The sequence below is a fragment of the Engraulis encrasicolus genome, chromosome 7 (genome assembly GCF_034702125.1).
Source record: "Engraulis encrasicolus isolate BLACKSEA-1 chromosome 7, IST_EnEncr_1.0, whole genome shotgun sequence".
NCBI lineage: Eukaryota > Metazoa > Chordata > Actinopteri > Clupeiformes > Engraulidae > Engraulis > Engraulis encrasicolus.
The window spans coordinates 53,641,092-53,668,683 of record NC_085863.1 but is presented as its reverse complement, the minus strand read 5'-3'; the positions used below and the strand labels follow the sequence as shown (position 1 = coordinate 53,668,683).

The following is a 27,592-nucleotide window of genomic DNA, read 5'->3' as shown; positions in this document are numbered from 1 at the left end:
CCAGAGAGCAGAGGGGCGCTCTGATGGAGGAGTGCATGGTGCAAATTCACAGCCGTTGCTATGGTTACGAAGTAACAATACCATGTGCTTGCTTTCCTTCACTGTGGGCCTGAGATTGAAAAGGCTCCAACTATTGTGTTCTTCTGAGGTCTACGAACGATTCTGTTTTTCGTCAGAGAAATCATTAGGTAAGCTATATTGCTACTAGCTTCCTCACTCATCTTTGTAGGTCGATATCTTTAAGCTACTTATGATATTAATCTGCCCACTATGTCAGTGGGCTACACACCATGGTGGCTAACTTGCAAATCAAATGAAACTTTCTTTTCCATGATCGACCGTTTTACAGCTAGCAAAAAGTGTGCTGTAATGGGTAGGCATACAGTTCTAGCAGCAAGTGGGACGATGAGCATTTGTCAATTGATTTGTGGTGCATGTATAATTAAGCCCAGCTGTGAATTCTCACGTTTGCAGCCTCATCACAAAAGCTAGCGTAGCAGTGGGACAAAACCGTACTGCTGGATGATCCGTGCGTAGAAAGTTAGCGAAGTTTGGCTAGTTCTTGTAAATTTGTTTGTAATCAGTCATTCCAAAACGTGGTGTTTTGATCGACCAAACATCAAGTGCGCCGCACAGCACAACCTTGAATAGTGAGCAAGTGTGGATGAATTAGTGTTTCATACCTCGTAAATTGACCAGCAGGCGATGACATTATTCATCTTCTGAAGAAAAGGCCTCCGAAGACACCGCGAATAGATGGCCTCGATTGGACCAAGGACCTCATTAAAGGATTCGGTAAGTAATTTCAACATCTTAATTGAATGTTGTCAATAGCAGTTATGAAATGTGAACAATGACTATCCTTTCATCGGTTAATTTTAACCGCATGTATTTTATTGAGTTATGGTGAATAAAATGTGTTTCAGTGTATTGTCCTACAGGTGTATGTTATTAATAATTTTAACATTATTGGGAAGGAACCCATATTGTGCTATAACACGTATGTGAGTCATATTAGTAGGTCCTCCTGGATTAAACTAGGCTACCTCTTAACCTGATTAGTCTCATGATCCCCCAGGCATTGCTCAAATCATTTTCTGTTCTTCATATGGGCACCATGTTATCTTCATGTATTGCCTTCCTGCACTCCCTGAGTTTAATGCAAAATGATGTAACATATTTATGTGTGTTGAGACCAGGGTTCTAGTGGAATGTAAGGCCTCAAGGAGACATGCATATTATATATTGGTCTATTTATGATAGGTATTAGGACAGTGAGAGATTGGACAGGAAACGAGTGGGGAGAACGAGATGGGGAAGGTTCGGCAAAGGACACAGGCCAGAATCGAACCAGGGTCACCGGCGTAGCAGCTCAGCGCCCCACCACTAGAGCCAGGAAACATGGGTTAACTCATGTCAAAATTCAGAAATTGAGCTTATTCACCTCCTCTGGGTGCATTACTATTATATCAGTGCATTATACTATTATCCACCTATTATCAGAGTGCATTACTATTCAGGCTGGTCCACTTCTAGGCCAGAGATGATTCGGGCATTCAAGATTTTTTTTTTCCTCTTTTGGTGCAACATAACTAGCGTTTCAGTGCTATCTTCTTCTAAGTCAAAAGTATTTTATAAAACATTTGACAGTTTATGGAGCAAATATACATTTAACATCCCAAAACCATGCTACATCATTGATATTTAATCTGTGCATTGATTGCCCTTTATACTAATCCTTGTTATTGTTCTACCCACACACACACACACACACACACACACACACACACACACACACAGTTAACTTCTTTATTTGGATTGACAGATAGACGTTTATCATAGCACAAAACTAAAAGAAACTGCTCACGGAGTGTCCTAAGGATACATGTGGCACCTCCGTCTCCAATCTAAGAGCGTCCCAATTATGCTGGATACTGAGCAAAAATTGGTCAATCTTTTTGCCTGTTTAGGGAGTCCACAGATCTGTAAGCTACGCACACATTTTATGTACATGGCCCAAACTACCAAAGATTAATGTTATCATTTCACAGGGGTCGCCACAGTTGTGTAGTGCACCGCACAATAGTTGATATTTCAATATTTTGGAGGAAAAGCACGTCTCCATGTAGCTGTCAGAACAACAACCAATTTCTACCAGAATAATGGATTTATTCTGTTCAATGACTAATATCAGATCAGGTGTATTGGGTGAATGATTGATGACGCCCCCCAATGTATCACACTGATCATTTGCTAGAGAAAACCAGTCTAATGTAACACGTCCAGAATGAATTGAAGAGAAGTTGTTTGCCTTGCGCAGTTCTTCACACACACACACACACACACACACACACACACACACACACACACACACACACACACACACACACACACACACACACACACACACACACGCGCGCGGGTACACACACACACACACACACACACACACACACACACACACACACACACACACACACACACACACACACACACACAGTGATCACCAAGTACTTTACCCAGTTCATGTTTTCACCACTATATTACCACACCCCCTGGTTGAGACAGTGTTATAAACAGCCCTACCACAGCGTGTGTGTGAGGTTGAAGCAGGAAGCTGACACCGGGTAGGGAGGATGTGGTGCTTTTTTTTTTCTTCCTCAGTGCGTCGATCCTTTAGCACACGTTTAGTAGCAAGCCACTTCTGTCTACTTCCTCGTCATTTTCATATTGGTCATTGGTCATTACCCCGATCAAGCTGACTTGGTAGAATATTATCAAGATCAGTCACTCAGATACTCATGGAGACCAAAGTAATCAGTGTTCAATGTTAATGTGCACTACATCAATTGTTCAACAAGTCTTTGGAACAGCTTGTTATGTTGACTGAATAGGGGGGGGGATTATATGATCGAAGTGTCAACATAATAATTTAAGCTTCCCGGTGCGATTTGAGTGCTGCTGAGTTGTAGCTATAACAACAGAGAGATGTAACTACATTTGACGCATGCGCGTCACTTCCATCCGCGCCTGGTCCACCTCGTATGTATCCAGTTACACGCATCGAGCAAGCTAACGGGGGTTGCCCATATGGTCATCCCGTTGGCTTGAGGTGTTGCTTCCACCTCTCTTTGTGTGCCTCACCACCGCACACCTCGATGACTAAACCGGCTGGTAGTGTTGCCCGTTCGCCGTCTCTGTTACTCTCGCGAATGATCTAATGTGAATGCAGAAGAATGATTGCATCCTTATCAAAGGGAAATCTGCTAGAGGTTCTGCAGGAGGGTTTCAGTGAGGTATGATGCACGGTTTGTCATTCATAACCCGCTTTGTCCGCGCTAGATGACGTAAACAGATAATTGTTTATAAGTTTTTTTCAAGTTAGCCAACATGCTGTCGTTACAATGTTGCCGTCGGTTACAATGTTGCCGTTACTTCAGACTGCAGCGGATGTTTTATTGTTGTTCTGTAGCGGTGAAGCAACTTGCCAAGCTTCTGTTGTTGCTCTGGACAGGAAACTGTAACGTGTTCACATTGTACAGTATCGATGTGGTGTTGAATAACTACTCAGTGGAAAATAGGATAGACCAATTCGACAATTAAGGTGAATGTAGGTAAGAAGAGTTAGTGGGATTTGTGGAGCGGATGTATAGCCAGTTTGCACAAATTCTCTTGTGTGAGGATCTGACTGGACGATTGCTTCATTTTAACCTAATTGCAAAACACTACTGTCGACACACACACACACACACACACACACACACACACACACACACACACACACACACACACACACACTTTTGTCATAAATGTAACACTGAACGTCCCAGAGAGTGACAGCAGCCTGCCATAATGTGGTTGTGGTGGCGCTTAATCGAGTAATACTGGTGGTAACTGAGTTGTTACTAACAATGTTTCCCAGCAAAGTGGTGCCCAGCTGTCTGTATTTGACAATAAGTTAATTATACTCTACTTAAAAAATGTAATCTAATGCGTATGGTGCTCTACTACTCAGTGGAATTGCATGAAAGTGGAACTAGCTATTAGTTATCAGTGACAGCTGTGACTGATAGTGGTTGTAGCTGTGGAGCTGCTGTACAGCTGTTGCTAGTTGGTTTATTTGTAGCAGCTGTTGCATAATGGTCGCGGAGTCAGGTTTGTTACCAGAGGGTTGCAGGTTTGAATCCCACCGTTATCAATGGGAGAAATGTGTCATGTCGCTGCACCTTCATCCATGGCTGAACTGCCCTTGAGACAGGCACCAAACTCCACACTTGTCCTGTGTAACCAAAACCCTGTGGTAAAATAAACTGTTTGTTTTTGATAACAGCAACAGCTAAGGAAATATAATGTAATGCACATGTAGTCACACATGCCTTGGTTTTCATGCTTCATCAAAAGTCTGCACCCAGGCACAGTGAAGAGATTTGTTATTATAACAGTAACATGAAAGGCCTGCACACTCGGAGTATGGTGTGCAGCAGCATCCTACGGGATTTTTTAGCAGACTGTGCAGACTCTACTTGCTGAGCCAACGCTTTAAACCTGAAGAGTGCACTGGCTGGCTGAATGTACTGTAGGTTGTGCTTGTTTGTGTGCTGAGACAATACCCTTGTAATGCACGTACGGCAAGAGAGTACAGCAGCAGCAAGCAGCATAAGCACATGGATGAATGAATGAGTGAGCGAGTGTGCGGGCGTGTGATTGGCAGACGAGGGGTCGCCGTGGGAACAGACAGTTCCTGCCTGCCCATTCATTCCAGCTCGCAGAGCACAGCACAGCACCAGGCCCGCCGACCTTCCCACAGGGGCCAACAACTAGGCCAGCGGCGTAGCCATATAGTCCTCGGGCTGAATAGGACCAGTGTTGGGGCCATCCCTCGGGGAGAGGGGGGAAGTGCGTGCGTGTGTGTATGTGTGTGAGAGTGAGAGCCTGGGGGTGAGGGGCTGCAAGCATTCTGAGGCTCCGTGAGTTCAAATGTGACAGATATACCTCAGACCGCACAGAATGGAGCCCCTGGCCAAAATTGTTTTAGCAGTTTGATGGTAACCACCATCTTTATGCTTGGGGGAAAACAAATAGTCACAGCGATAGAACGTGGGCTTTGTAGAGCCATTTTTAGAGCTTAATTGATTTGATTGGGGTTGTTTAATGGTTGTCAAAGCTCTCCTCGATTGGTTAAGGCAGGGCAGTGGCTCGAGGAAACTGGTCACAGTCTGGAGCTGGGTCAGTCAGCTTGTACGTCTCCACTAGAGGTGCACCGAAATGAAAATGTGAGGCCGAAACCGAAACGATTAATAATTAATCACTTGGCCAAATTCCGAAACCGAATATTATAATTCAGTCAAAAGTTATCAAAAGTTAGGTTTTTCACAATTTTTAAATATTGGTTAAATCTACGGTTTACAATAAATGTTTTGACATGTTTTTGAAAGAAAATAAATGTGTATTTGAAGTCTTCAAATGTTAGAGTAGAACTGAAATTAGTTTAATTAATGCCCATTTTCAATTCATTTTCGATTCGGCCTCCGATTCGGCCACTCAATTGGCTTTTGGCCGAAAACCGAAAGTGTCTTTTTTTTCGTTTTCGGCCGAATATTTTCTGCGGCCGCATTTTCGGTGCACCTCTAGTCTCCACTGTAGACGAGAAGACAATCACTTAGGAATTGTTAATAGTCAGCTTTCATCATGCCTTATTATAGTTATTTCAGTATTTATACTCGTCTCTGTTGAATGCTATGCATGTTCACTTCCTCATAAACTTGTGAAATGAGTTGGCACAATATGACTAGCTTTCATGTATAAAGTAGGCCTACATCTTAAACTGTAGCTTGTCAGTTAGGTGTAGCTGTGGCTTTTATATGGAGCATCGCTGTGGAGACCAGACCAGTCACATCAGAGTCTTCACTCATCTGCTGCACCTCAGACCTGTCAGAAGGGAACAAAGCCCAGATTGCACTACTCTCTAGTTCCCATCCCATCCTATCCCATCTTGCTCTCTGTTTGCCTGTCTGTCTGTATGTCGGTCTGCCTGTCTCTTTCTTTATCTCTCTCTGTCTGGTCTATCTGTCTGGCTCTCTCTATCTCTGTCTCTCTGTCTGTCTCTCTCTCTCTCTCTGTCTGTTTCTCTCTCTCTCTCTCTCTCTCTCTCTCTCTCTCTCTCTCTCTCTCTCTCTCTCTCTCTGGACAGGGCATAACTGACGCGGTGAGGCCCACAGGCACAATAGCATTGCACAGCAGTAGGAAGTGTGGGTGCCGGCCGCTGATCTCTGCCATTGTGGCGGTCCAGTGAAAGGCAGAGTCCCTGTAATCTCTGTTTGCCCAGAGCGGCCCACGGCGGCGGGCACGCCCTGGCGAGGGTGAAAGAGGGGTGGATTAGGCCTGTCAGGAGGGGTTGCCCCTGGGATGCTGATTGGCAAAGCTCCTTTAAAAGGTGCCATCCAAGCGGCGGCCACTGGGACATGGACAGCAGAGGAGTAGGACTGCCCAACTGGCTGCAATGGAACTGTGCCGTTTGTGTGTACCACACTGTATGTCACAGAACAGCTGAAATAGTGTGTCTGTGTGTGTGTTTGTGTATTTATGAGATAGAGATAACAGTCAAATTTGTGCATGTGTGACAGAGATATCAACCAATTGTTTGCACTGTCAGCACATTGTCAGCTGATAAGTATGCGCAGTGATTTAAAGATCATTACTAATGATGATGAGTAAATAGCCCCGGGCATGTGCAAACAAAAACAAAACAATGCTTTTGTCAGAACGAAAACTGATAGAGGAGCTGGAACATCTGTTTGTACATTTGCTGCTACTGCTGTTGTCAGCTATATTCTACTTTTCATAGAATTCCAAAGAATTACCTAGTTTTACTGATATGAAGATCTGAATCATGCTGAATTTAAGTTGTATGCCATGCTTTTGTGAAGACAAGGAGTACTTCACATTGACATTTAGTAACAGAATACATAAGCGTTCTAAATGTGTGTAACTCAGAATGATTTTTGATGACGTAAGTTTTGTTTTGATAAGGATGAAAAGGGAAAAGAAGAGTCTTCACAAGCTTCATTAAGTTTGAGAAAGATGACCCTACACTTTTTGTTTGGTTTGGTTTTATTGTGATGCACATTAAATTGCTGCTGAGATTTTTTGTGATGCGGATTGAGTTGCTTATGTATAGAATGCACTATACAAATAAACTGGCTTGCCTTGCCTAAAATAGCTTGAGCAGTTTGGACTGTCTGAGATGAGATCACATTGTGTGAGCAGAGGTCAATATCAATGTGTATAAAGCGGTAATAACTGTGAATAGCTGTATTGATAGCCATCAACCGTGCTGTGCCAACTTGACATCTGTTTCAGCCGCAAGTGGCGACATATGTGTCCTGGGTGAACGCACAGCTGCGCAAGAAGCCCGGCATAAAGCCCGTCAGTGACCTGCGACAGGACCTCAGAGATGGAGTGGTGCTCGCATACCTCATCGAGATCGTGGGTACGTTTAGCCCCCAGTGTATACATTGTACTGCTGTCATGGTGTGTTTTTCAGCCTCATTCATTAGTGTTAGTTAGTGTATAGTTATAAGATCCACTTACACTACTTACGTACTTACTCTCTCTCTCTCTCTCTCTCTCTCTCTCTCTCTCTCTCTCTCTCTCTGTCAGCTCTTACTGTAGCATTTTTCAGTATGTGTTTTAATATCAGAAGCCATGAAGTAGAAGGACTGTTTTCCGTGGGGCTACATTGGATGCGTTAAGTTACATAAAGTCAAGTTGTGTGTCATAAATACTTTGAAAAGAGCATTGTGGTGTCTGGCACAGCCAGTTCCATTAGTTAATCTTCACACACCTCACTACTAGCTTCTCACTTCTAGCTCACTTGCTCATTACTCGTGGAACGTGTGTTAACGTTCCCACAGATTTAACTTCCACTGCAAAAGCAAGAAGTTAACTGTCAAACTCAAAAAAGCCGAACCCTGTATTCCAATTGGTTACTCGCTTAAACATATCGCGCAAAGTAAAAATATGTTTTATCTGGGAATACACCCACAGTGCATGACTGGTGCTCTCCTCGCCTGTTCAGCACTTGCATCGCGGTTTATTGACTTGTATTGACTTGTTTATTGTTTAGTAGCGATGTGTGTGAAAATGCAGCTTTATAGCGCAAGCTAATTGTTATGGCAGATAAACACATCCAGTGTGGCCCCACTGTATTACTTCTATAATGCATATGTAATAACCATTCTCTATAAAGTGTGTAATGAAGACATTAATTATAAATTCATGACTTTATAATTACGTAATACATTACTCTATAATGTCACGTTAGCTGGGGAGCTCCTGGATGGGATCCACTACACTCCCCATGACACCCAGGAGAAGAAGCAGAACGTGGAGCGGGTCCTCCAGTTCATGGCCTCCAAGCGGATACGCATGCCACAGACTTCAGCCAGAGGTTTGTCACCCTCCTGTGGGTGGTTTCTGTCGAAATCATTGCTTGTTCTGATGATTTAGATAGTCAGTAATGGTCATAAAAGTGCTTTACGATGGATCGTAAACAGCCGTTTACATAGCATCTGCTTTCAAGGCTTTGTATTCTTTAACGTCTGTGAAATGGCTGCCTTCTGCTTGCTGTCAGAATGTGTATTTGCAATGGTCGTATTATTATCGGTGACATTTGGATGTACTACCTCTATTCTTGTGTCTAAGGAAGCACATTGTTTTATATCTGTTTACAGAGCAACTTTAGAACAAGCTAAAGGTCCATACTTGCACTATCTCTGCATCTCACTCTCTGTGACAAGTCAATTTTAGTGAAAGTAATTTGCGCTGATGCTGTTTTATCCTTTCAGATATTGGAGAGTGAAATCTCAAGTCCCAATGCCTTGCTCTAAAACAAGTTTAAGGTTCATGGTTGAGGGACTCTCAGACTACAAGTTTCATTTTGGTCCTGTAAAACAAGCCAAAGCATAAGAGGGAGGATAAGATAAGATGAGATTGATAAAGGGGGTGCTGTGGCGTGCTTACTTCATATCCAATACAGACAGTTGTCCATGGGGACCTTGCCTGGTTAGCACTACACGATCTCACAAGTGAGATAGTGGAGGCTACCTAATACCTATATGCAATTTTTCGTAGGAAAGGTGTAGCTGCTCATGGCTATTTATTATTGCGTTACGAATGTGTCATTTGGCATGTACATAGCCCATAGCCAATTGTGTTAGTTTTATCTATTCAAACAAAGTGCAGTCATCATCCTGTCAAACCCTCCCCGCTCTCCGATTGGAGCCCAAGATCTGGAACCCTCGCTGAGGGATAGAACCCATGCTGCCCTTCAGATCAGAACGATTTCGCAAAGCAGCATGGGTTTTTCCAGGCTAATGGGGACCCGTTGGCACAGTTTGAGGGCTTTTCCCAACCCTACCCCATCTCTCTCTCTCTCACTCATTTTTGTTCCACTCTTAAATGTACTCTCCTAATACAGTGAAGAAAACTATATTGTGAAAAATACAGAAAAAATAAAATTAGCCAAAGATTCATTGTTTTACTATCCATATGCCACTTCAGTGAATTAATAATTTGTAGTGAATGAGTAATTTGTGCTGATGCTGTTCAATCCATCCAGATATCGTGGAGGGGAACCTCAAGTCCGCCATGAGACTGATTCTGGCCCTGGCGGCCCACTTCAAGCCCTCGGCCTCAGCCAGTCACAGGTCCGGGTCGTCTGCGGGGCGGGGCTTCATGGGGTCGTCGCCCAACCACAGGCCTCACTCCACCACGGCGATGGCCCAGAACGCTGTGGCCGCGCTGGCGGCTGCCCGGCAAGACGCCTCCCGCTCGGGCCGCTCCTTGCTGCACCTGAGGCAAGAGTGGAACAGGTGAGCACACACCTCTCCCTCTCTTCAGTTCACCTGGATGAACATGAACATGGATGAATGCCAGACACTTAACATTTAGAAAATTGCAAAGCAAGTCACAACAATGTATAGAAAAATGTGGATGAATTCCCCCTAAGGAGACAAGAAATCGGCTACCTAAATGTGTGTCTTTCTCAAAAGACACTTTTTTGTCGCAATTCATATGGAACTCCACTCCAACTTGCTAGTGTGCAAGTACAACACAGAAAACTGCACATTTCTGTTCAGAGCACTTAAAGCTGTAATAATCTACCTGCCACAGATACATACTTAGTGTTAAGCTGAATATCCTTGACAACTCAGCGTTTAATTCACCCACTTGAACTCTGTGGATTACTCCAGAGGGGTGATTGCTAGGTCTCGTTTTAAGGGGACATATCAGGACATATTAGTTCAGATTTCAGCTAAGCTGTGGCCATCTGCCTGTCTTTCATTATGCAGTCCTGTATGAATATGCTGCATGCTCGGATTACAAGCAACAGACATGTGTAAGCACTTGTCTGAAGGATGCAAGATTAATGTAATATATGTCCAACTACATTTATAAGCCGTCAGTTGCGAATGACAAAATGATCAACTCCTACATCATCTTAACTCCGCATTACACATGCCTGCGTTAGAATGTTCACAAAGTAGACTTGTTTCCAATACTTAAACCGAAATGTGAACTAAGTTGCACAATGCTGTGACAGTAGTGTGTTGGTGTAAAGAAGTAAGCGATGTGTGTACGAGTGGCTTAAAGAATCGTTTCTTTAAGCCTTCCTGTCTATAACACGCTGATGAATAATGACCCTCCTGACTCTTTTGCAGCCAAGGCAATCTTGTTTCCAAGGAGATTGACAGCCCCTGCTGGAGTGTGAGGGCCCTGGTGCAGCAGTACGAGGGCCAGAAAGAGGGGCCAGAGGACGAGTCAGAAGCCAAGTCACCCAGGTATGTAACAGTCTTATGCCTCTGCATTTCATTTGGACCTAGAAAAGCACTTGGGGACAATAGACCATTACAGTTCAAATCTATTAAAAATATCTTGCAAATGTATACATTTTTTTCCGAAGTGGTTGTGAGGAAACTAATTTACTAATTTTCACCATAATAACCTTGCGTCAGTAAAAAATAAATAAATAAATAAAAAATATCCATACTGTCAACATCTCAGACCAATAAGTTTTCAGACCAATACATTCGTGACTTTGTGTCATCATGTTTACGTACAAACAGATAGAGTGATAAACATGTGAGAAACACAACCTCCTTGGGCCATGTAATGATTATTGCAAAGCACGCAATATTTGCCTTGGATGTGTACAGGCTTGTGTGCCCCATGTCCTGTTGTAGCTTGAGTTTGATGACTTAACAGTAGACCGTTTATTGTATGCTTGAACAAAAATAGTGTCTCTGTGCAGTTTTGAGGACAACTTGTATCTGTGATAGCCACGGGACAACGATTTGGGCTAGTCGCTGTTATTGTTTTAAAATGTCAGGAGACAGTCTCGAAGCACAAGGCCAGCACTTCTGTGACGTCCCTCTGCGTTTTACCAGCATCTCCCAAGGGCCTGTAGGTCCGACCCAGACGCGGCCAGAACAATGCTGGCCAATCATGGATGGTGGTGTATTTGGATATTTGTGGTGTGGCCCTAAGATCCCGTGGTGTCCTCTCTCTCGGTGGCTTCCCTCTTTTGAGTTTCCACCAGACACCAAAGGCCTAAAGCGTCTCGATACAAATGTTTGATTCTTTTGATTTAGTCCTGTGAGCACAGCATGTAAAAATAACATGGGGCAAGACTGTTCTAATGAGGACACTGAGATGTACTAGCCTTTTGTCCTCATGGAATGGGGATCTTATAAGTGACTATATTTTTAAGGCTGCATGTTGTTTTTGATGACGGGAAATAACTGTCTGGGTTTTCATTTATTCGGACAGAGCCTTGTGAGCTCCGAAAGCACCGGGGTCAGGCAAGGGCGGCTTTTTGAGTCGTTTGCAGAAATGGTCCTCATTTATAGCGAAGATGGATGATGATAAGACACGGCCCGGAGAGCCCTCGCCTCCCAGGGGAAGGAAAGGGGCTTGTTGCGTAATCCTTCTCTGTCAGGCCATCCCACGGCTTCCCTGTTGTCAGATGAGTAAAATGAAGAGAAGACTAGAATACACGCGCAAAGATGCCTGTTTTGCAAGAATAAGAGCAACAAATTAATCTAGTCTTGTGTGTTTTTTGTGTTACAAAATGCACATTCTGTGCTGCAGTGGGTTGAGAAAACTAATGTGTGGAAAAAGGCAAGATTCTCTTATATAATACACAGCAAGTAATTAGCTATACCAAAGAGTTGATGAACCACTCATTTATTCCGCTGATCAGCTTTCACTGCAATACTCTTGAGGAGTTTACCGTAACTTCCTTATTCTGCACATAGTAGATCGTATCATGCTGTACATGTTGTTTTATTGCATTGTTTGTCGCACAATGCATTGTATCCTGTGTGCATTTTTGTGATTTGGGAATCTTAAACAAAAGTGTTAAATGTGACAACCTGCTGAGACCGTTTTACAGTTGCGTTGCATAATAAAACAAACGGCTCCTCTGTTTCTAGCCAAGCAGTGCCCGTGAGATCTTGGAATGGCCTAGATAAACACAAGCAAACCAATGTCTGCAACGGTGACAACTACAAAAATATGTGTGCCTTCAGCCCCCTCGCATATTTGTGGGCAGCTGGGTTTTTTTTCTTTTTCGGCAGAGCTGCGTTTTGGAAAAATATGCCTCCACCGCTGCTGCTGCTGCTGAAACAGCAGCAAATAATTTAAGCATAGTTGGATAAATAAACACACAGGAACTGCCAGTTATCCCTAAGCAGGAAAGTAACAGTGACAATGTGGTGAAAACACATGCTGTACACATAGAGCTTACACACATGAAGAGCAATACATGCAGCTCAACAGCAGTCTGTGACAGAGGAGAGGAATGAGAGGGGGATGGAGGAGAGAGGAGGAGGAGAAAGGGGTTGGGTAAGGGGGAGGGAAAAAAACAAGAGGGTTGAGCCATCTTCCTCGCAAAGAGAAAAAAAGGAGCAAGCACAGGAGCCTTGACAGCACAACCTCAGTGTGTTCTTCTCTCACCCAAAACACACTGACAGCTTTACTGTGCGAACATGACTCTGTGGACGAATAGAATGAAAGGTATCTAATGAACTCAGTAGAGAGCTGAAAACAGGAGGAAGAGAAGAAGGGGAGGAAGAGAAGAAAGGAGGGAAGAGAAGAGGGAAGAGGATGCAGCTGGCTGGATGACAGAGTGGTGGTGGTCTGCCTTTCATGATCCTCAGGTTGGAGCCAGAGGAGTCAGACTGCTGGGCGAGATGAAAACACCTCTATCACATGTGACGTGAGGCAGAGGGCAACATAAAAAGGACTCATCTTCTACTGTAGTCTCACTGGAGTAGAACATTGCTGTCTCTATTCTGGAGCTTCTTAACAAGCACTGGTTTGCAATGGAGCACCGGTTGTTTCTGTAGCTTATGGACAAGTTGTTAGTCGTGTGTGTGTGGGGGGGAAACACACTGGCCGGATAGACTGAGGAAAAGGAGGTGGGACTGGGGTCAGAGAGGGAATCCTGCCGCCCCTCCTGTTGCTCCTGCTGTTGCTGTTTCTGAACTTCCACACAGCTTTTTCCGTCCTCCTGGGCTGCTCTGTGCCACCTGCCCCCTGCTCCGGGCTGCTTTCAGTGGAGGCAGAGGTGGAAGAGGGGGGGGGCTATGGCTTGTGGGTGTCCGGGGGGAGAGATGATGGGAGTCGAGCACACCAGTGGTTTACATTAGGCTCCTCCAGAGGCAACTGTGGATGAACTGTGTTTAGATTTTTCGAAGCCAGCATGGGTGCCAAACAAATCAAATGGTAAGGTTTAATGTAAAGCATTACTCATCCTATTTGACCTGCATATGTTTGTATGTTTTTTTGCACTTATTATTATTTTGAGGTTTCATATCAAGCCTCAGTGTTGAGCAAATGGTGGGGAGCTGTTTAATTTCATCTCTCTGCCAGAACACTTAACCTGTCCAACTGTGAGTCAGTACACTGGAGATTGTATCAGCTGAGCAGTGTAGCAGACCAGGAAGTATCTGTTGAACACAACACGTGATGAGCAGCAGTTAGCAGACAGACAAAACGGGAGATGTTATCGAGCGGTTGTTGGCTTTTTATTAACGAAGTGTTTGTACGTGCTCACATTTTACAGAACATACAGAAACCCAGTGTGTGCTATCTTTGTCAGACGTGTGCTGGACAGTGGAACAGTACTGGGTCTTTCTTGAGTCAGTTGTTGTGCTTTTGTCATCTGTTAGTCACTACATGGAGGGTGATTGTGAGGGATGCACAAAATGTACGATGATGTTATTTTTCACATTTTAAGTGTGTATTCATGTGTGTGTGCGTGAATGCCTGTTTTTGCATGTGTGCGCGACATGCTCGTAAAAATGATTTATTGTTTAGGTCGAGGAAGCGGCTAAGCATTCCCAGTGAATTTCCTGTAATTTTGGCCATAGCACACACACCCTCAATTTTTGCTACTGATCTGTTTAGAGATAACTGAAACAAAACGAGGCTCCCTCCTCAGTGGAATGCCTTGGGAGATGCAGATAAGCTTTTGGAAGATCACAGGAAGAAGAAAAAAAGCCCTGCCTGCGGACTCTTGGGAGTTGAGTTCTCTGTGAGTTTATGGGAGACTGCCTTCAGGTTTTTAGCTCAGCTGGCCTGTTTCATCCTGTCTGTGCTCAGTGCAAATTGGTAGCTCACTGCTGTCAAAAGCAGGGACAAGGGGAACAAAGGGGTCAGTTGTCCCGGGCCCAGGGAGAGAGAGAGGTTCGAAATTAGGTGCTCTATACACTGTATGCATTGGGGGTTGGGAGGGGGAGCTCTGTCATATTACTGTGTACGGGCCCCAGCCAAAGCGAACATCGGCCCTGCTGTCAAATGCAGTCACCATAACCCAGGAGAAGTAGCTCAGAAACTTCCCAGCACTGTGGGAGCGAATTCAGATACAACCTGCTTAGACCGCTAAGTAACTCCTCCTATTCTGTGGATAAATCGTGTATTGATTAGTTAAGTGTGAGCTAATGGCTGTTCTTGCTCTATTCACACTCTGGTATGGACTGGAGTGTTCTCCCATGCCCATGCCACACACAGCCCCCTGGGCTTCCCAAGCAGTCCTAATGCAGCCCTGATGTGTTGTTATGCAATCAAGGATTCACTAAGGGAGGATTGTGTTGATTAATGAGCCTTGTCAAGTAGAGGAGACCCAGCTATCCTTTATGTTGGCGTCTCGGTAGTCAATTAAAGACTTGCCACCGTCACTCTCAGCCTTATGCAGTAGTAAACCCTTAACAATGATATTTACATTTGACATTTCTTTTTGCATTAGAAACAAATAGGGAGCCCAGGGAATCATTGTCTGGTCTTTTTTGCTGCTCTGAATATGTATATTTTATTTTGCATGCATATTTATGAAATGCTGACTTTGGGTACTTGCTGGTGACTATATAAGGCTGGAGAGTGCTGAAAGACCCTAGCCCACCAATAATTCTCTATATTGAACAGGTTTACGTAAAGGATCTCTCTTGTCCGTCTACAAGTACATAATTGATATTTTATTGCACACATCACCAAATCCATACAGCTAGGGTTGCACAGCAAAATCAATTTGGAAACCTTCTGCCAAAGTTGTCCATAGTCTATGTGAAGGTGTAATTTCCTTGTGTTTTGCATCTTTGTAATTTACAGTAAGTGCATAAATAAAATGCTTACTTTTAATTACCTTGTATTGATTAATGAAGTGGAACTATAAGACTGGTAATTAACTACATAAAACATACATTGCTCCAGGAGTACCTACATTTAGGTTTCTATATTTACATGGCCTCCAGCACTGTTCAAGGTAGTGTATGTTTGCAGTGAAATATTTCCAGAAGACTGTAATTTAATCCTTGTTTTTCTTCTTGGTATACATAATGGCACATGGACAGCTTTGTTATTAAAAATCCAGCCATAATCTGCCTCTGGCATACAATGCGTTAACACTGTTCATATTGATCGGAAACAGAACCAAACTGTGTTGCGTAATAGTTAATTTTCCACTGGTCAGCATAGCCCATGTGTGCACATGCGTGCACGTGAGGGGACATCAGATAAATCGCAACAGGTATTGAAACATTCAAAGGGTCCTATTACATGTACAGTATGTAGAATACCCACATCATTGACCAGTGACGACTGACACATCCAACACAGTGTTTACTGGTGATGTTTCCAGACTATTTCCAAACCTCCCATTCATTTGCACCAGCTGCTTTCTCGTGTTACACAAAGACAATCCTCAACGACATTAATGACCAGATTGTTAGCAGACGCCTGACATGCCAAGCAAGCAGTAGCCTTGCATGCTCTGCTGTCCTCATCCCATTGGAGAAGCCTCCATAATTTATCGCAGCTGCTGACCTGCAAGCAAGAGCCTTTGAGTCGGGGCCGTTTTGCATTATTGATAAATCCTCAGATCAAACAGCATAACTGTGTCCCGACACGTTTCCTGTCAGGCCTCTCTATTAGTTGCTGTGGCAACAACCCTGTGTCGTCTAGTGAAGACCTTAGTTTTGTCACTGTTCTCTCTGTTGTACTGTTGGTTTATTCATGGTCTGTTTTGCCAGCTCTATTTGATGTTAATTTAGATGTCTCTGTCGTCTAGTCTTGATGCTGTTAGACTGTCATTATGTGTTGTGGTGTCGTGTCTGCTACACACTTCTTGTAATACAGCGGGAAAAAAACATGCTGGATTTGTAATACAATTACGTTTCCATTTGTTAATAATACAGTTTTATTTGTTAAGCAGCAGTCTTTTGAAAACACAAGATCTGTTTTTTTTTAAACTATAATTTCTAAATGATCAAATCCCATTTATATGGCATTGTGTGATTTATAACTGTTGTTTTCTGTTGTCTTGTTCCCCCTTCTCACCAGCCTGAGGTCATCCAGTCCCACGCAGAGCATTAAGGAGCCCCAGAGTGGGGCTGAGGACAGGAGAGAGGCTGCCAGGAGCCAAGCTGGGGAGCCCATTAACTCAGGTGATTGTTAACTGTGTGTGTGGGTGGGTGTGCTGTGCTGGTGTGACACCATATGCTGCAACACTAGCCAGCTAGGCTTGCTTTCAACTCATTTGTATCATTTATGCCCGTTTATATCATTTTGGCCAAACAAAGATGCCCGTATTAGATCACTAAGATGCCTATTCAATGTCTACCCTATCTTTTTAGAATGGAGTAGCCTACACTGCCTTTTGTTGCTAATGTGCAGTGGCATTAGAAACAACTCTTTTCCCCAGTGCAAATACATTTAATGATGTAGGGATATGGAATAATTGAAAGCTTGAACATGGATTCGCAACTTGGATGAGTGGATAACAAAAACATCAGTATGACTGGCAGAGAGTTGTGTATGGGAAACAAGCTGTAAAGGAAAACAGCTGCTCACCTGCAAAACACTGTTAATTCGCATGTCTGTGTCTGTAATTGTCCCCCTATCTCTCTCTGTCTCCAGACGATCAGGTGACGTCGGGGCGGGGCGGTGACGAGGGCCCCGATGGCTCCTCTAGACCCGACGGTCCCACCTCCAGACCCGATGGCTCCTCTCATCCGGACGGCTCGGTGGGGAGCTGCGTGTGGGAGGAGCAGCTGTGTGACCAGCAGGAGCAGCTGGAGAAGGAGATGCAGGAGGCGCGGCGCATGGTGTCCAGCCTGCAGGTGAGAGGATGAGGAGAAGGAGGGGAGAGAGGGAATGGGGGGAAGAGGAGTGGCACATGGGGTCCAACCTGCAGGGGAGAGGGAGGGGAGGGGAGAAGAGAGAGGGGGGAGAGGAGGACAGGAGAGGAGTGGCGCATGGTGTCTGTCCTGCAGGTGAGAGGAGGGGAGAGGCAGGGAAGGTCAGGTGAGAGGAGGGAAGGGGAGGAGAGGAGTGGTGCATAGTGTCCAGCCTGCAGGGAGGGAGGGGAGATGTTGGAGGACAGAGGAGGGGAGGAGAGGGGGAGGGAGGGAGGGGAGATGTTGGAGGGGTGGTGCATGGTGCCCAGCCTACAGGTGTGAGAGAGAGAGGGTTAGGGGAAGGCTCAGCTCAGATGCAGCACTGTTGTGCACCCTTGTGGCCAAACGAGCCTTGTGTACAGTAGTTAGTAGTAGCTTACTGCTGCTGCAGAACATTGCGAAACGACAATCTCCCTTATGGTTTGCACTGCCTCAAGTTTTACATTAACCAATTTGAAGTGGTGACTGGTGAGAGACAATGAATTTCTCTAAAGTAACCATTAATTACATTTAAGGTGATCACCTTGACAACGAATACCTACCACTTTGACTAAGTCCCCTGAAAAATTAAGATTGAATATTTCTTTATATTACTTAACAAAAAAAGGTATAAGCTACCTTTTTTTGATAGTTACGTCTGTGATACGGGCTAACCCCCTCCCAGCTCCTTGACTAACAAATGTTCTGCAGGAAACACTGATGACCTATAGGAAGTGTAATGTGAACGCCGTAGCAACAGAAAGGAAAAATAGCATTAGCCAGACAATAGATCACAGTGGCCTGTTTATAATAACCTACATACTGTACATTAGCCTAGATATTGTGCATGTGTGTGCCTGCACGTCTGGGTGGTATTTCATACCAGCTCTGTAATATTTAATGTAGCGACAGTCTTAGTCAGAGCAGATCATCAGACATGTATGAAAGTTTTATTTAACTAATGCTCTTTTTCTTCCAATACTGTTCGATTAATTAATCAATTATGTCTGTTCTAAGACATGAATTTACAGAACCAGAGCATTATGCCACAAATTATTATAGTTAAAGAGTATTATAAAAAATATCTTGGACACTATCCAAGCTTAGCCTCTACAGTATAGGGTAGTGTTTTTGCTGTGTGTGTGCGTGTGTGCGCGTGTGTGTGTGTGTGTGCGTGTGTGCGTGTGTGCGTGTGTGTGCACATGCGCAGGCAGAGGAGCTGCATCTGTGTGTGTGCGTGTGTGTTTGTGTGCGTGTGTGCGTGCGTGCGTGTGCGTGTGCGTGTGTGTGTGTGTGTGCGCGAGTGTGTGTGTGTGTCTTGTAGGTGCTGCTCCTGCATGGTATAGTGTTGTGTTTTTGCTGATGTGTGAGTGTGAACTTGTGTGTCCTGCTGTGTAGGCGCTGCTCCTGCATGGCTCCCTGCCAGAGGATGAGCAGGATGTCTCGCTGGGTCTGGCAGACAACGGAGTGGACAACGCTGAGCAGCAGCTGGTACGATATCATCTGACCGCCCACCCGTCCGGCATATCTTTTTTTCCCCTCTGTCACTGTCTGCATACATTCTATCAGAATATAATTGTTATCCACTGACATGTTTGTTTGTCAAGCACTGCATGCATTTATTGTTGTTTTACTTCATGACGAATGGTGAAGACATACAAAAGTTTTAATTATTAGATGGTAGTAACAATATTTTTGGTCTTAGTGCTTAAGTAGGAGGGTAAATATGTACTATATGTACTTGTAAGTGTTGTTTCCGAGCACAGCTCATTAAATGGGAAAAAATGCTGTTTAATAGCATTCGAAACAATGAACTTATCCTTAGTCCCCCTATCTTTTAATTTCCTACTACACCACTGGTCCGAGTGCAATTTTTTCATAACATGCTGGAGAATAACGTTAGCACAGATGGGCGTGCCGGGCAACCTTCTCTTGTTGCTGTGAGGTGTCCCTCTCCTCTCCTCTCCCTACCTGTCTCCACCCACCCTCCCAGCCTGTTGTGTCAGAGGGGGTAGAGGGGGATCAGTTTACCCCCACAGGTGAACTTTGCTTTGTCTTGGTGGAGCTCACATATCCATTTACCCTCCTAACTATTCACTAGTCGCACTGTGCCGCTGCTGAGTCCATGCACTGTGTTCCCTTGGTTCGTTCTTTCTTTCTTTCCTTGTGTGGGAACCTGTGTGGAGGTGCATTCTCTCTTCAGTCGTGTTAGTGGGTACTTCAAGCCTGCTTGCAAAAAATTGTCTCAATTAGGAGCTAAGAGAATTTGTGTTGTGTTTCTTTGACCGTGCCGTGTAGATCATCATTCGCAGTCGTCTGGACCAAAGCATGGAGGAGACCCAGGATCTTAAGGTATGTTTCCTGAGAAAACTGTTAAAAGGATTAAATGCCGTTACTCGCCAAGTCTGTGGCTTGCCTGTGGACAGCCTGTCCTGTTACATTAGTGTTCGATTAAGTAAAAGGAACAGGTTTGGCCTTCGTTTGCCAGTAATTTGCTTTGTGCTAAATGCATTAAGCTAAATGCATTAAACTAAATACATTGAATAGTAACAAAGTCTGCATTTTAAGAGCTTGGACCACAAGAGATAATTGCTTTGCTGTGTATTGTTTTTACACGGTAGTGGGGTTTGTGTCCAAAACCATCCAAGTAATTCTGCTTTTCCTCCACCAGAGGGAGCTGTCGAAGTTCAAACAAGAAGCCCGCAACCTGCTTGGCGTCAAGGTAGGTCTCATAGGCTGCCGTGAATATTTTAAACACCAAATCAAATAAGTCATTTCTGTAATGATTTGCGTAGGACTGTCTAATACATGTCTTTGTTTTCTTTGTAGGATGCCTTGCAGCAGAGGATGGCAGTGCAAGAGTCGTCTGTGTTACAACTAAAACAGGAACTCCTAAGAGCCACCATGGCCAGAGATGAGCTAACTGGCCAAAACGTGAGTTGATTCTTCTCACTAAAAATGGATTTCAGCTGTTTTGTATAGCGTTTCCCCCATTGGCACTTGGCAGCGGTGCACCACTGACCAGTCATCATCATGCCTCGCCATTTACTGTAAATGCAGTGCCATTTATTTTCACACCACACTTTAAGACTTGTGTGTCAATTGGCCTGTTCATCTACTCAAAAGTTGTCTCAAAAAAGTTCATTTCTTTATTTATGTAATTGCCTTAGAACTTTGTACCGCACCATTCCACAGTAGCTGACTTCCCAGCAGCCAGGCCACACTGGCTGCCACAGATAATTTCTAGAGAGGAGACACTGCAGTGCACTAATTCTCTACGATATACGGCCTGATAGAGCCGGCCAGATTACATAACACTTAACTGTTCTTCGTCTTCTAGGTGGAGCTGCAGCGGAAGCTGGAGGATCGCAGTAGGCTACTCAGTGATTACAAGGTCAGTTCGGGTCCACGTCTAAAACTCCACCGCTTAAACCGTTCTATTTTAATCCGGGAGACATTGACTCCAGCCGGAGGAGGGGGGCTTTTCTTCCCCGGCCTGGCTCTGCCGGCAGGTTAATGTCTTTTGGCACCTTTTTTAGATGGGCTAGAACAGTGAGGAGAGAGTCTGCTGAGGTGGGATGGGGATAATGTGCTGATGTGTTTGTTCTCTCTCTGTCTCTGTCTCTGTCTCTCTCTCTCTCTCTCTCTCTCTCCCCTCTTATAGAAGGAACTCGGTCAGAAGGACAGGCTCCTCCAACAGCAGCAGACCAAGCTGGATGAGGCCCTGAGGAAGCTGGCCGACACCACTCACCAGCAGGTACAGTACTAACCATGTACACACACACACACACACACACACACACACACACACACACACACACACACACACACACACACACACACACACACACACACACACACACACACACACACACACACACACACAGAGTTCATGGTCCCCTTGGGCATAGTCCATGCCCTGGCACATAAAGCACCATCTCTCTCGCTCACTCACACACACACACACACACACACACACACACACACACACACACACACACACACACACACACACACACACACACACACACATACCCATGCACAAGAGGTCAACTGTAATTTACCTATATGTTCACAAAAAAACCTTATACTGTTTCCTTGTATCTTTAAAGTTTTAAAGCAATACTGAATAATGTTTTTAACATGAATATAATGTTTCCAGAAACATCTCAGTGGCTCTCTTTCCTCCACAAAAAAACTATTACTTAGTATGGAGTTGCTTTAGCAAGCATATGTGCCCTGAATTGCTGTATCAGCAATATACTGTATAGTGAATTTACAGCTAAAAGCTGGCGCGTTCGGAAGACATCTGTTCAAGAATCAACTGCCGTCCAATAGCTGAAGACAGCAACATAAGCCAACACAGGCTCGGAAAGCTTCAAACAAAACAAACCGACCGACACAGTAACGGACTACACTTGCCCAAACCATACTGTGCTGCTTTAAATGTGTAGATGGGAGGCATGCACTGCTTCTACTCTGTTTTAGGACTGCCATAAATAGAATACAGTAGTGATGTATGCTGATGTCACATTGCTGATACAACTTTCGAATGCGCACTCATCATGATCACACCCATTCAGCAGCACAGCACTCTGCTGTAGTCTTCAAACTCATGACTGGTGTGCCTGTCATTCCCCAGGTGGGCCTACAGAGGGAGCTAGAGCGCAAGGAGCGCATGCTGCAGGAGCTGATGAGCAGTCACGACCCAGATGAGGTACTGCATGCGTAAAAGTCAAGCGCTTTAGTTCAGCAAGTCCAGTACAGAGTTCCCCAACCCCCATCACTTCTTATTCAAAACCCTTCTCTCCTTTCTCCAACCCCCACCTCATCATCATCACCACCCACACGTCCCTCCTGCTCCACCCTCCTCTCTTCTTCTCCATCCACACCTCTTTCCTTTCCAAACCCTGCTTTCTCCATCTCCAACCTTCCTCTTCTTCTTCCTCTTCACCAACCCCCATCTCATCATCCTGCCCTCTCCATCTCCACCTCCCCCCCTCCCCCCCCACCTAGTGTTCATCACTCTCTGCCCACCCAACCACCACTAAGTTCTCAAAACCTGCTCTTTTTCTACAGCTGCTCTCCTCCTCCACCTCTCCAGCCCCCCATCTCCCACTCAATCTCCAACCCACCTCTCCATCTCCACCTACTTTCCATATCCAGCCCCCCTGTCCAGCTCCACTCCACTCTCTCCTTCTCCATCCCCTCTGTCCACCTCCAACCACTCTTCATCTCCAATCCCCTCCTCCTCCTCCTCCTCCCCATCCTCTTTGGCCATCCAACCTCACTACCTGACTAAGCTCTGAAGGTGCACTGCAAGCAGCATGCACCAGAAGCATACGCAGCAGTGTTATTATGTTAGGGTTAATGCTGGCCAGGCTCTCCCATTGACAAAGCTACAGGACAAGGCAATCAAGTCCATTATGCAAAGCACATGTTTTAATACTGTTCCCTTTACATTAGGACACCTTGAAGGCACTTACCCCCTCCTATACAGTGTTGTGGTTGCCAGGGAGGGGTGCAATGTAAGGAACACTTGCTACCCTCGCTACTTATGGAGGGATGCACTGTAAAGAAAAATGGCTACTTATGCGTGTGGATGCTGTTGGGAAGTTAACCTGGTTGCAAATTCCTACAGTAGATTGCGGCATAATATAGTTTATGATTGCTAGGCGCTTCTGTTTCAATGAGAATTCTCTAGATATTGCTATTTGACCGCTGAATTGTATTGGGTTTTCACTCCTTGGCAAAATGGAACAAATATATTTTTTCTCCTCAGGGTAAACTGAATAAATATTCAAATAAATAAATAAGTGCATGAAGCCAGAATCTGAAGATTTTTTTTAGTTTGTAAAAGAAGGCCAGGGAGCGCTGGAGGGCCCGCAACGAATGAATAAACATCCCAACACAAGAGACAAGCAAATATTTCCCTTAAGTGTTTGGCATGCGTTCTGCTGCATGAGATGTGAAGGTCTTTTGTGTGATTTCCTTTGTGACTTGCAGGTCCCCGTGGCCCACAACAATGGCTACTCCCCGACGTCCGCGCCTCCGCCATACAAAGGGGTGAGAGCCACTGACCTAATTTCACCAAGCTTCTTGTGTTTATTAGTGAATCCCCTTCAGTTGGGCATCCTTGAGTGGCTTCTATTGTTGATGGAAGTCTGGGAACAGTAGCACAGTACTTTATAGCGTACCGTGGGGTGAGGGAAAATGACCTCATTTTATACATCATGGGTTTTTTTCATAATGCAATAGCTGTGTTGGACATCCTTTACTGGATTCTGTTAGTTGACTTAATGTCCAAAGAGGCAGTTGCAAAGCTGACCTGCGTAGGATTTTCTGCCTCGTGACTGAGGTTGTACAGTATGCTACAATAAAAGAAGGAGACGCCATGTTCTGCTATTGCTGTCCACTCTTAGCGTCTGTTTGGCATAGCTGCTGCAATGGAGAATAGAGGCCCTGTGTACACAAACACAGATGACACCGTAAGCCAACAAGAACACTTCACTTAGTGGATGCAGTGCATGAACATTAATGAAGTGGTTTAGCGGATGTGTAAGCTCATTAATGACCTTGGCCTGCTCAGGGTTAATAGACTGAACGGAAGTCTTCGAATAACATGGATTCACTCATATATGGTGCATTTGCTCAATTTGCCTCATTCTCCCATTATGTTGCTGGAATTACCTGTATGTGCAATCAACTAACATATCGGGTGGCTTTGGTTTGCAAGTTGCAAAACATGACTCACCAGGCTTTTCATTCCTGTTCCAATAAAAGACATGTTCTGCATGCACAGGCAGTTTTATGTGTACATAAATGACACATTCTTTATGCTGATTTAAGAAGAAATTGTATCTGTCAGCGGATGATTAATGACTCATTCTATATGGAAGCCTGCTGTATGAATGGAAAAGCAATCATTGTGTGTAAAAAAAAGTCAGTGTTGTTCTTACCTACCTTCAGTGTAGGTGTCGATTGTAATGGACGTTGAAAACACACACACACATGCACACAGTGCATCTTTACTCTTTGTCTTGATATGTGTGCATGTGTGTGTGTGTGTGCGTGTGTGTGTGTGTGTGTGATTGTGCGTGCGTGCGGGTGTGTGCACGTGCGCAGGCAGAGGAGCTGCATCTGGTGCGGGATGCCCTGCGGAGCCTGAGGGGCAGTTTCGGGGGTCACGACCCCCAGCAGCACACCCTGGACACCCTGGAGCAGGGCGTGGCCAGCCTCATGGACCGCCTCTACGCCCTGGAGACCAGCCGCAGATACGACCGCAGGGTGCGCCATCACCATATCTCCTGTATCATTATCACTACAGTCATTCAGTATATAAGACACACTTTGCCGATGTGAATATGTTTGTCCTAAGGGCACGGCACGCTGAATAGATGCATGGTGGTCTAGGAGGAAATTTGAATAGTCATACTGAATAGCGTTCAGACAGCGTAGTAGGGAATAGTGCAAGAAAGGCACAATTTATTGTTAATATATTTAAAGTCATAAGCTATCATTTATGAATCATCTCAGTCGGATTGTTTTTGTTTTCTGTTCCAGGTCAGGGGTAAATCTCCAGGACGTAAAGCTTCGCCTACAGACCACGGTGACATGTGGCCCTCAGGGTCCAGTAAGAGCTCCCTGGCACACGGGCTCTATCACACACACACGGGCTGATGGACTGGGCTGGGCTCATGAAACAGATGGGAAGTATGGGAGTCTTTCAGAGGAGTCCAGAGCTAAACAAAGGACAATAGTGCCTAGCCCTGGGAAGACAGGCCCAGTAACCCAGCAAGAAGTGCGTCTGACCAGGACTCTGGTTCCCTGTTTTTCTTTTTGCCATCTTTTTGCCTGCTGGTTTAAAAGGCAATACGTACTGTGTTGGTGACTTAGAGGACTAGTTCACCGAGAGTTCAACATTATAAGCCTTCATGTCGGTTAATGCAGCTCCGTAGCAGTGCCCAGTTTTGCCTGGTCACAGGCATTCCGCTGTAAAAAAAAATCCAGCCTCTCCACTTCCAGTATCACTGCTTGCATGAAGCTGTTGAATAGACCATGGCAGTGTCTTTACCATTCAGTGCTTTCCTTGAAGCATGGCCATATTCATGTGATGATGTTTTTCTAGTGCCAAGCGCATGACGCTTCAGCCTCTTCATCCCCAGGTGACGCTGACACCTGCGGACACAGACAGACATGGGTGGTGTGAAGCACCCATATCATATAAATCCACATAGTGAGATAGATGCACCTGTGCAGTTACATGGGTAGTCCACTCTTTGCATGTACCATTTACATGAATTTGAAGATAATTTTAAAGCTAACTAACATGTTTTATCATGGCTAACTTTTTAGCATTTTTTTTTGTTTACACATTTTTATTTAAAAGTGCAGAATTGTGAATACTACTTTTTGTTGTTGCCATTTTTTCTTTTAGTTTATTCCTTCTGAGTAACGGCGCCTCCCATGCTAACTTTGGGTTTCTATGAATATAATTCTGCACTTGATATTTTCGAAGCAAACAACCCATTTCCGCCATCTCTCAGCTCGGTCTGAAAACTAACCTGTGTGAAATAAGAAGGAAATGAGCTTGTCTATTTTCACATCCGATGTAAACAGATTTGTCTGCAGTGTTAGTTACGTCCCGGAGATGATGAGGGTGCGAGTGTGGAAATGCCTATTGATGCGTTTGGACTGTGTGTGTGTGTGTGTGTGTGTGTGTGTGTGTGTGTGTGTGTGTGTGTGTGTGTGTGTGTGTGTGTGTGTGTGTGTGTGTGTGTGTGTGGCAGCTGCAGTGTGTCTGCTGTTCATCCACTGTGGTTGAGTCATTAGGCCACTCTGCAGGATTGTAAATGAACTCAGGAACTGCTGTTGTCGGGACTTGGCCTCCCAGTCTTTTTCTTTAATAGCTGAATCAATACTCTGTCAATCACGCCCATTGTTCTCCTACATTCCTAAAATGTAATCACTGTTGGTGTCCTTTGTAATGCCTCTTTTGACATTACATTTATAATAGGTTTTTCTATTGTGTTTATAGAGACAAGGCATAAAGTCAGTATGACGTAATAAGGAAAGACAGTAGTCATGACTGTATTAAATCCATGACATAAGGCTTTACTTAAGGCTATGTGTCACTTAATTTTCCTCCATTACCAAATTTGTCTAAGCATGAGGTCTTTGGAGCACTTCTGTATCACTCTTGCGCCAAACTGTAATGGAGTTCCCTAAATAGTTCTCATGACCTTATGTGTCCATTGAGGCCCATTCAAGTCAGGGGAAACACAATGAAAGGAGCCACAAACACTTATTGGCCGCTACACCGCATCAGATCCGAAACAGACACTAGCTGCTCTGTGCAACACTCCACTGGGTGTTCCCCTGACAACAGCAGTTTCCCTCTGGCTCCGTTCCACCTGATTTGGGCTCCTGAGCTCAAGGCTGAGTTTAATGTGATGTACTATTATGTACTTTGTCTTTTTCGAATGCACTGGTTTGCCCCACCAAGCCTTATATGCACAGGACCTCCTGTGTTTGTGGTCCTGGGTCAGAAATTATGGAAGAATGTTTTCATGAAACATTTTTTTGCTACTATGTTTTTGTTTGTAAATATGTTGATAATGTTGCACTGGGACATATGTTTTGTTTATGGGCACAGGTATGGATATTATGATTTGAGTTGTGTTTTGTACATTCCCAGACTTTTTGTAAACGTTACCACTTTTTCAGTGCAGTTGGAATTTTTGTGGGACAAAGAAGGATTTTAATGGAGATTAAACTTGTATATTTTGTGTATTCTCTTTGTTGAGCGTTAATACATTTTATTTGAATATAATTAAATTATGTTTTCTTGTTTGTACTTTTCTTTGAAATCTTGTGTG

At 44.5% G+C, this 27,592-nt stretch overlaps 1 protein-coding gene across 2 annotated transcripts; it reads left to right on the top strand.

Moving 5' to 3' along the window:
- The first annotated feature begins 103 nt into the window (after positions 1–103).
- Positions 104–27,570, top strand: LOC134453165 (dixin-like). Of its 2 annotated transcripts, XM_063203986.1 has the most exons (18): positions 104–188; positions 700–795; positions 7,360–7,489; positions 8,324–8,449; positions 9,620–9,872; positions 10,722–10,841; positions 16,900–17,003; positions 17,476–17,678; positions 19,113–19,205; positions 20,013–20,066; positions 20,386–20,436; positions 20,544–20,648; positions 21,055–21,108; positions 21,379–21,471; positions 22,357–22,431; positions 23,721–23,780; positions 24,840–25,001; positions 25,278–27,570. In XM_063203986.1, the coding sequence occupies exons 2-18, from the start codon at positions 757–759 to the stop codon at positions 25,392–25,394; spliced, it is 1,839 nt and encodes a 612-aa protein (XP_063060056.1). In that variant the 5' UTR covers positions 104–188; positions 700–756; the 3' UTR covers positions 25,395–27,570. The 2 variants fall into 2 exon arrangements, with proteins under 2 accessions (XP_063060056.1, XP_063060055.1); XM_063203985.1 differs by lacking the exons at positions 104–188; positions 700–795 and adding an exon at positions 3,064–3,296.
- The last annotated feature ends 22 nt before the right edge of the window (positions 27,571–27,592 follow it).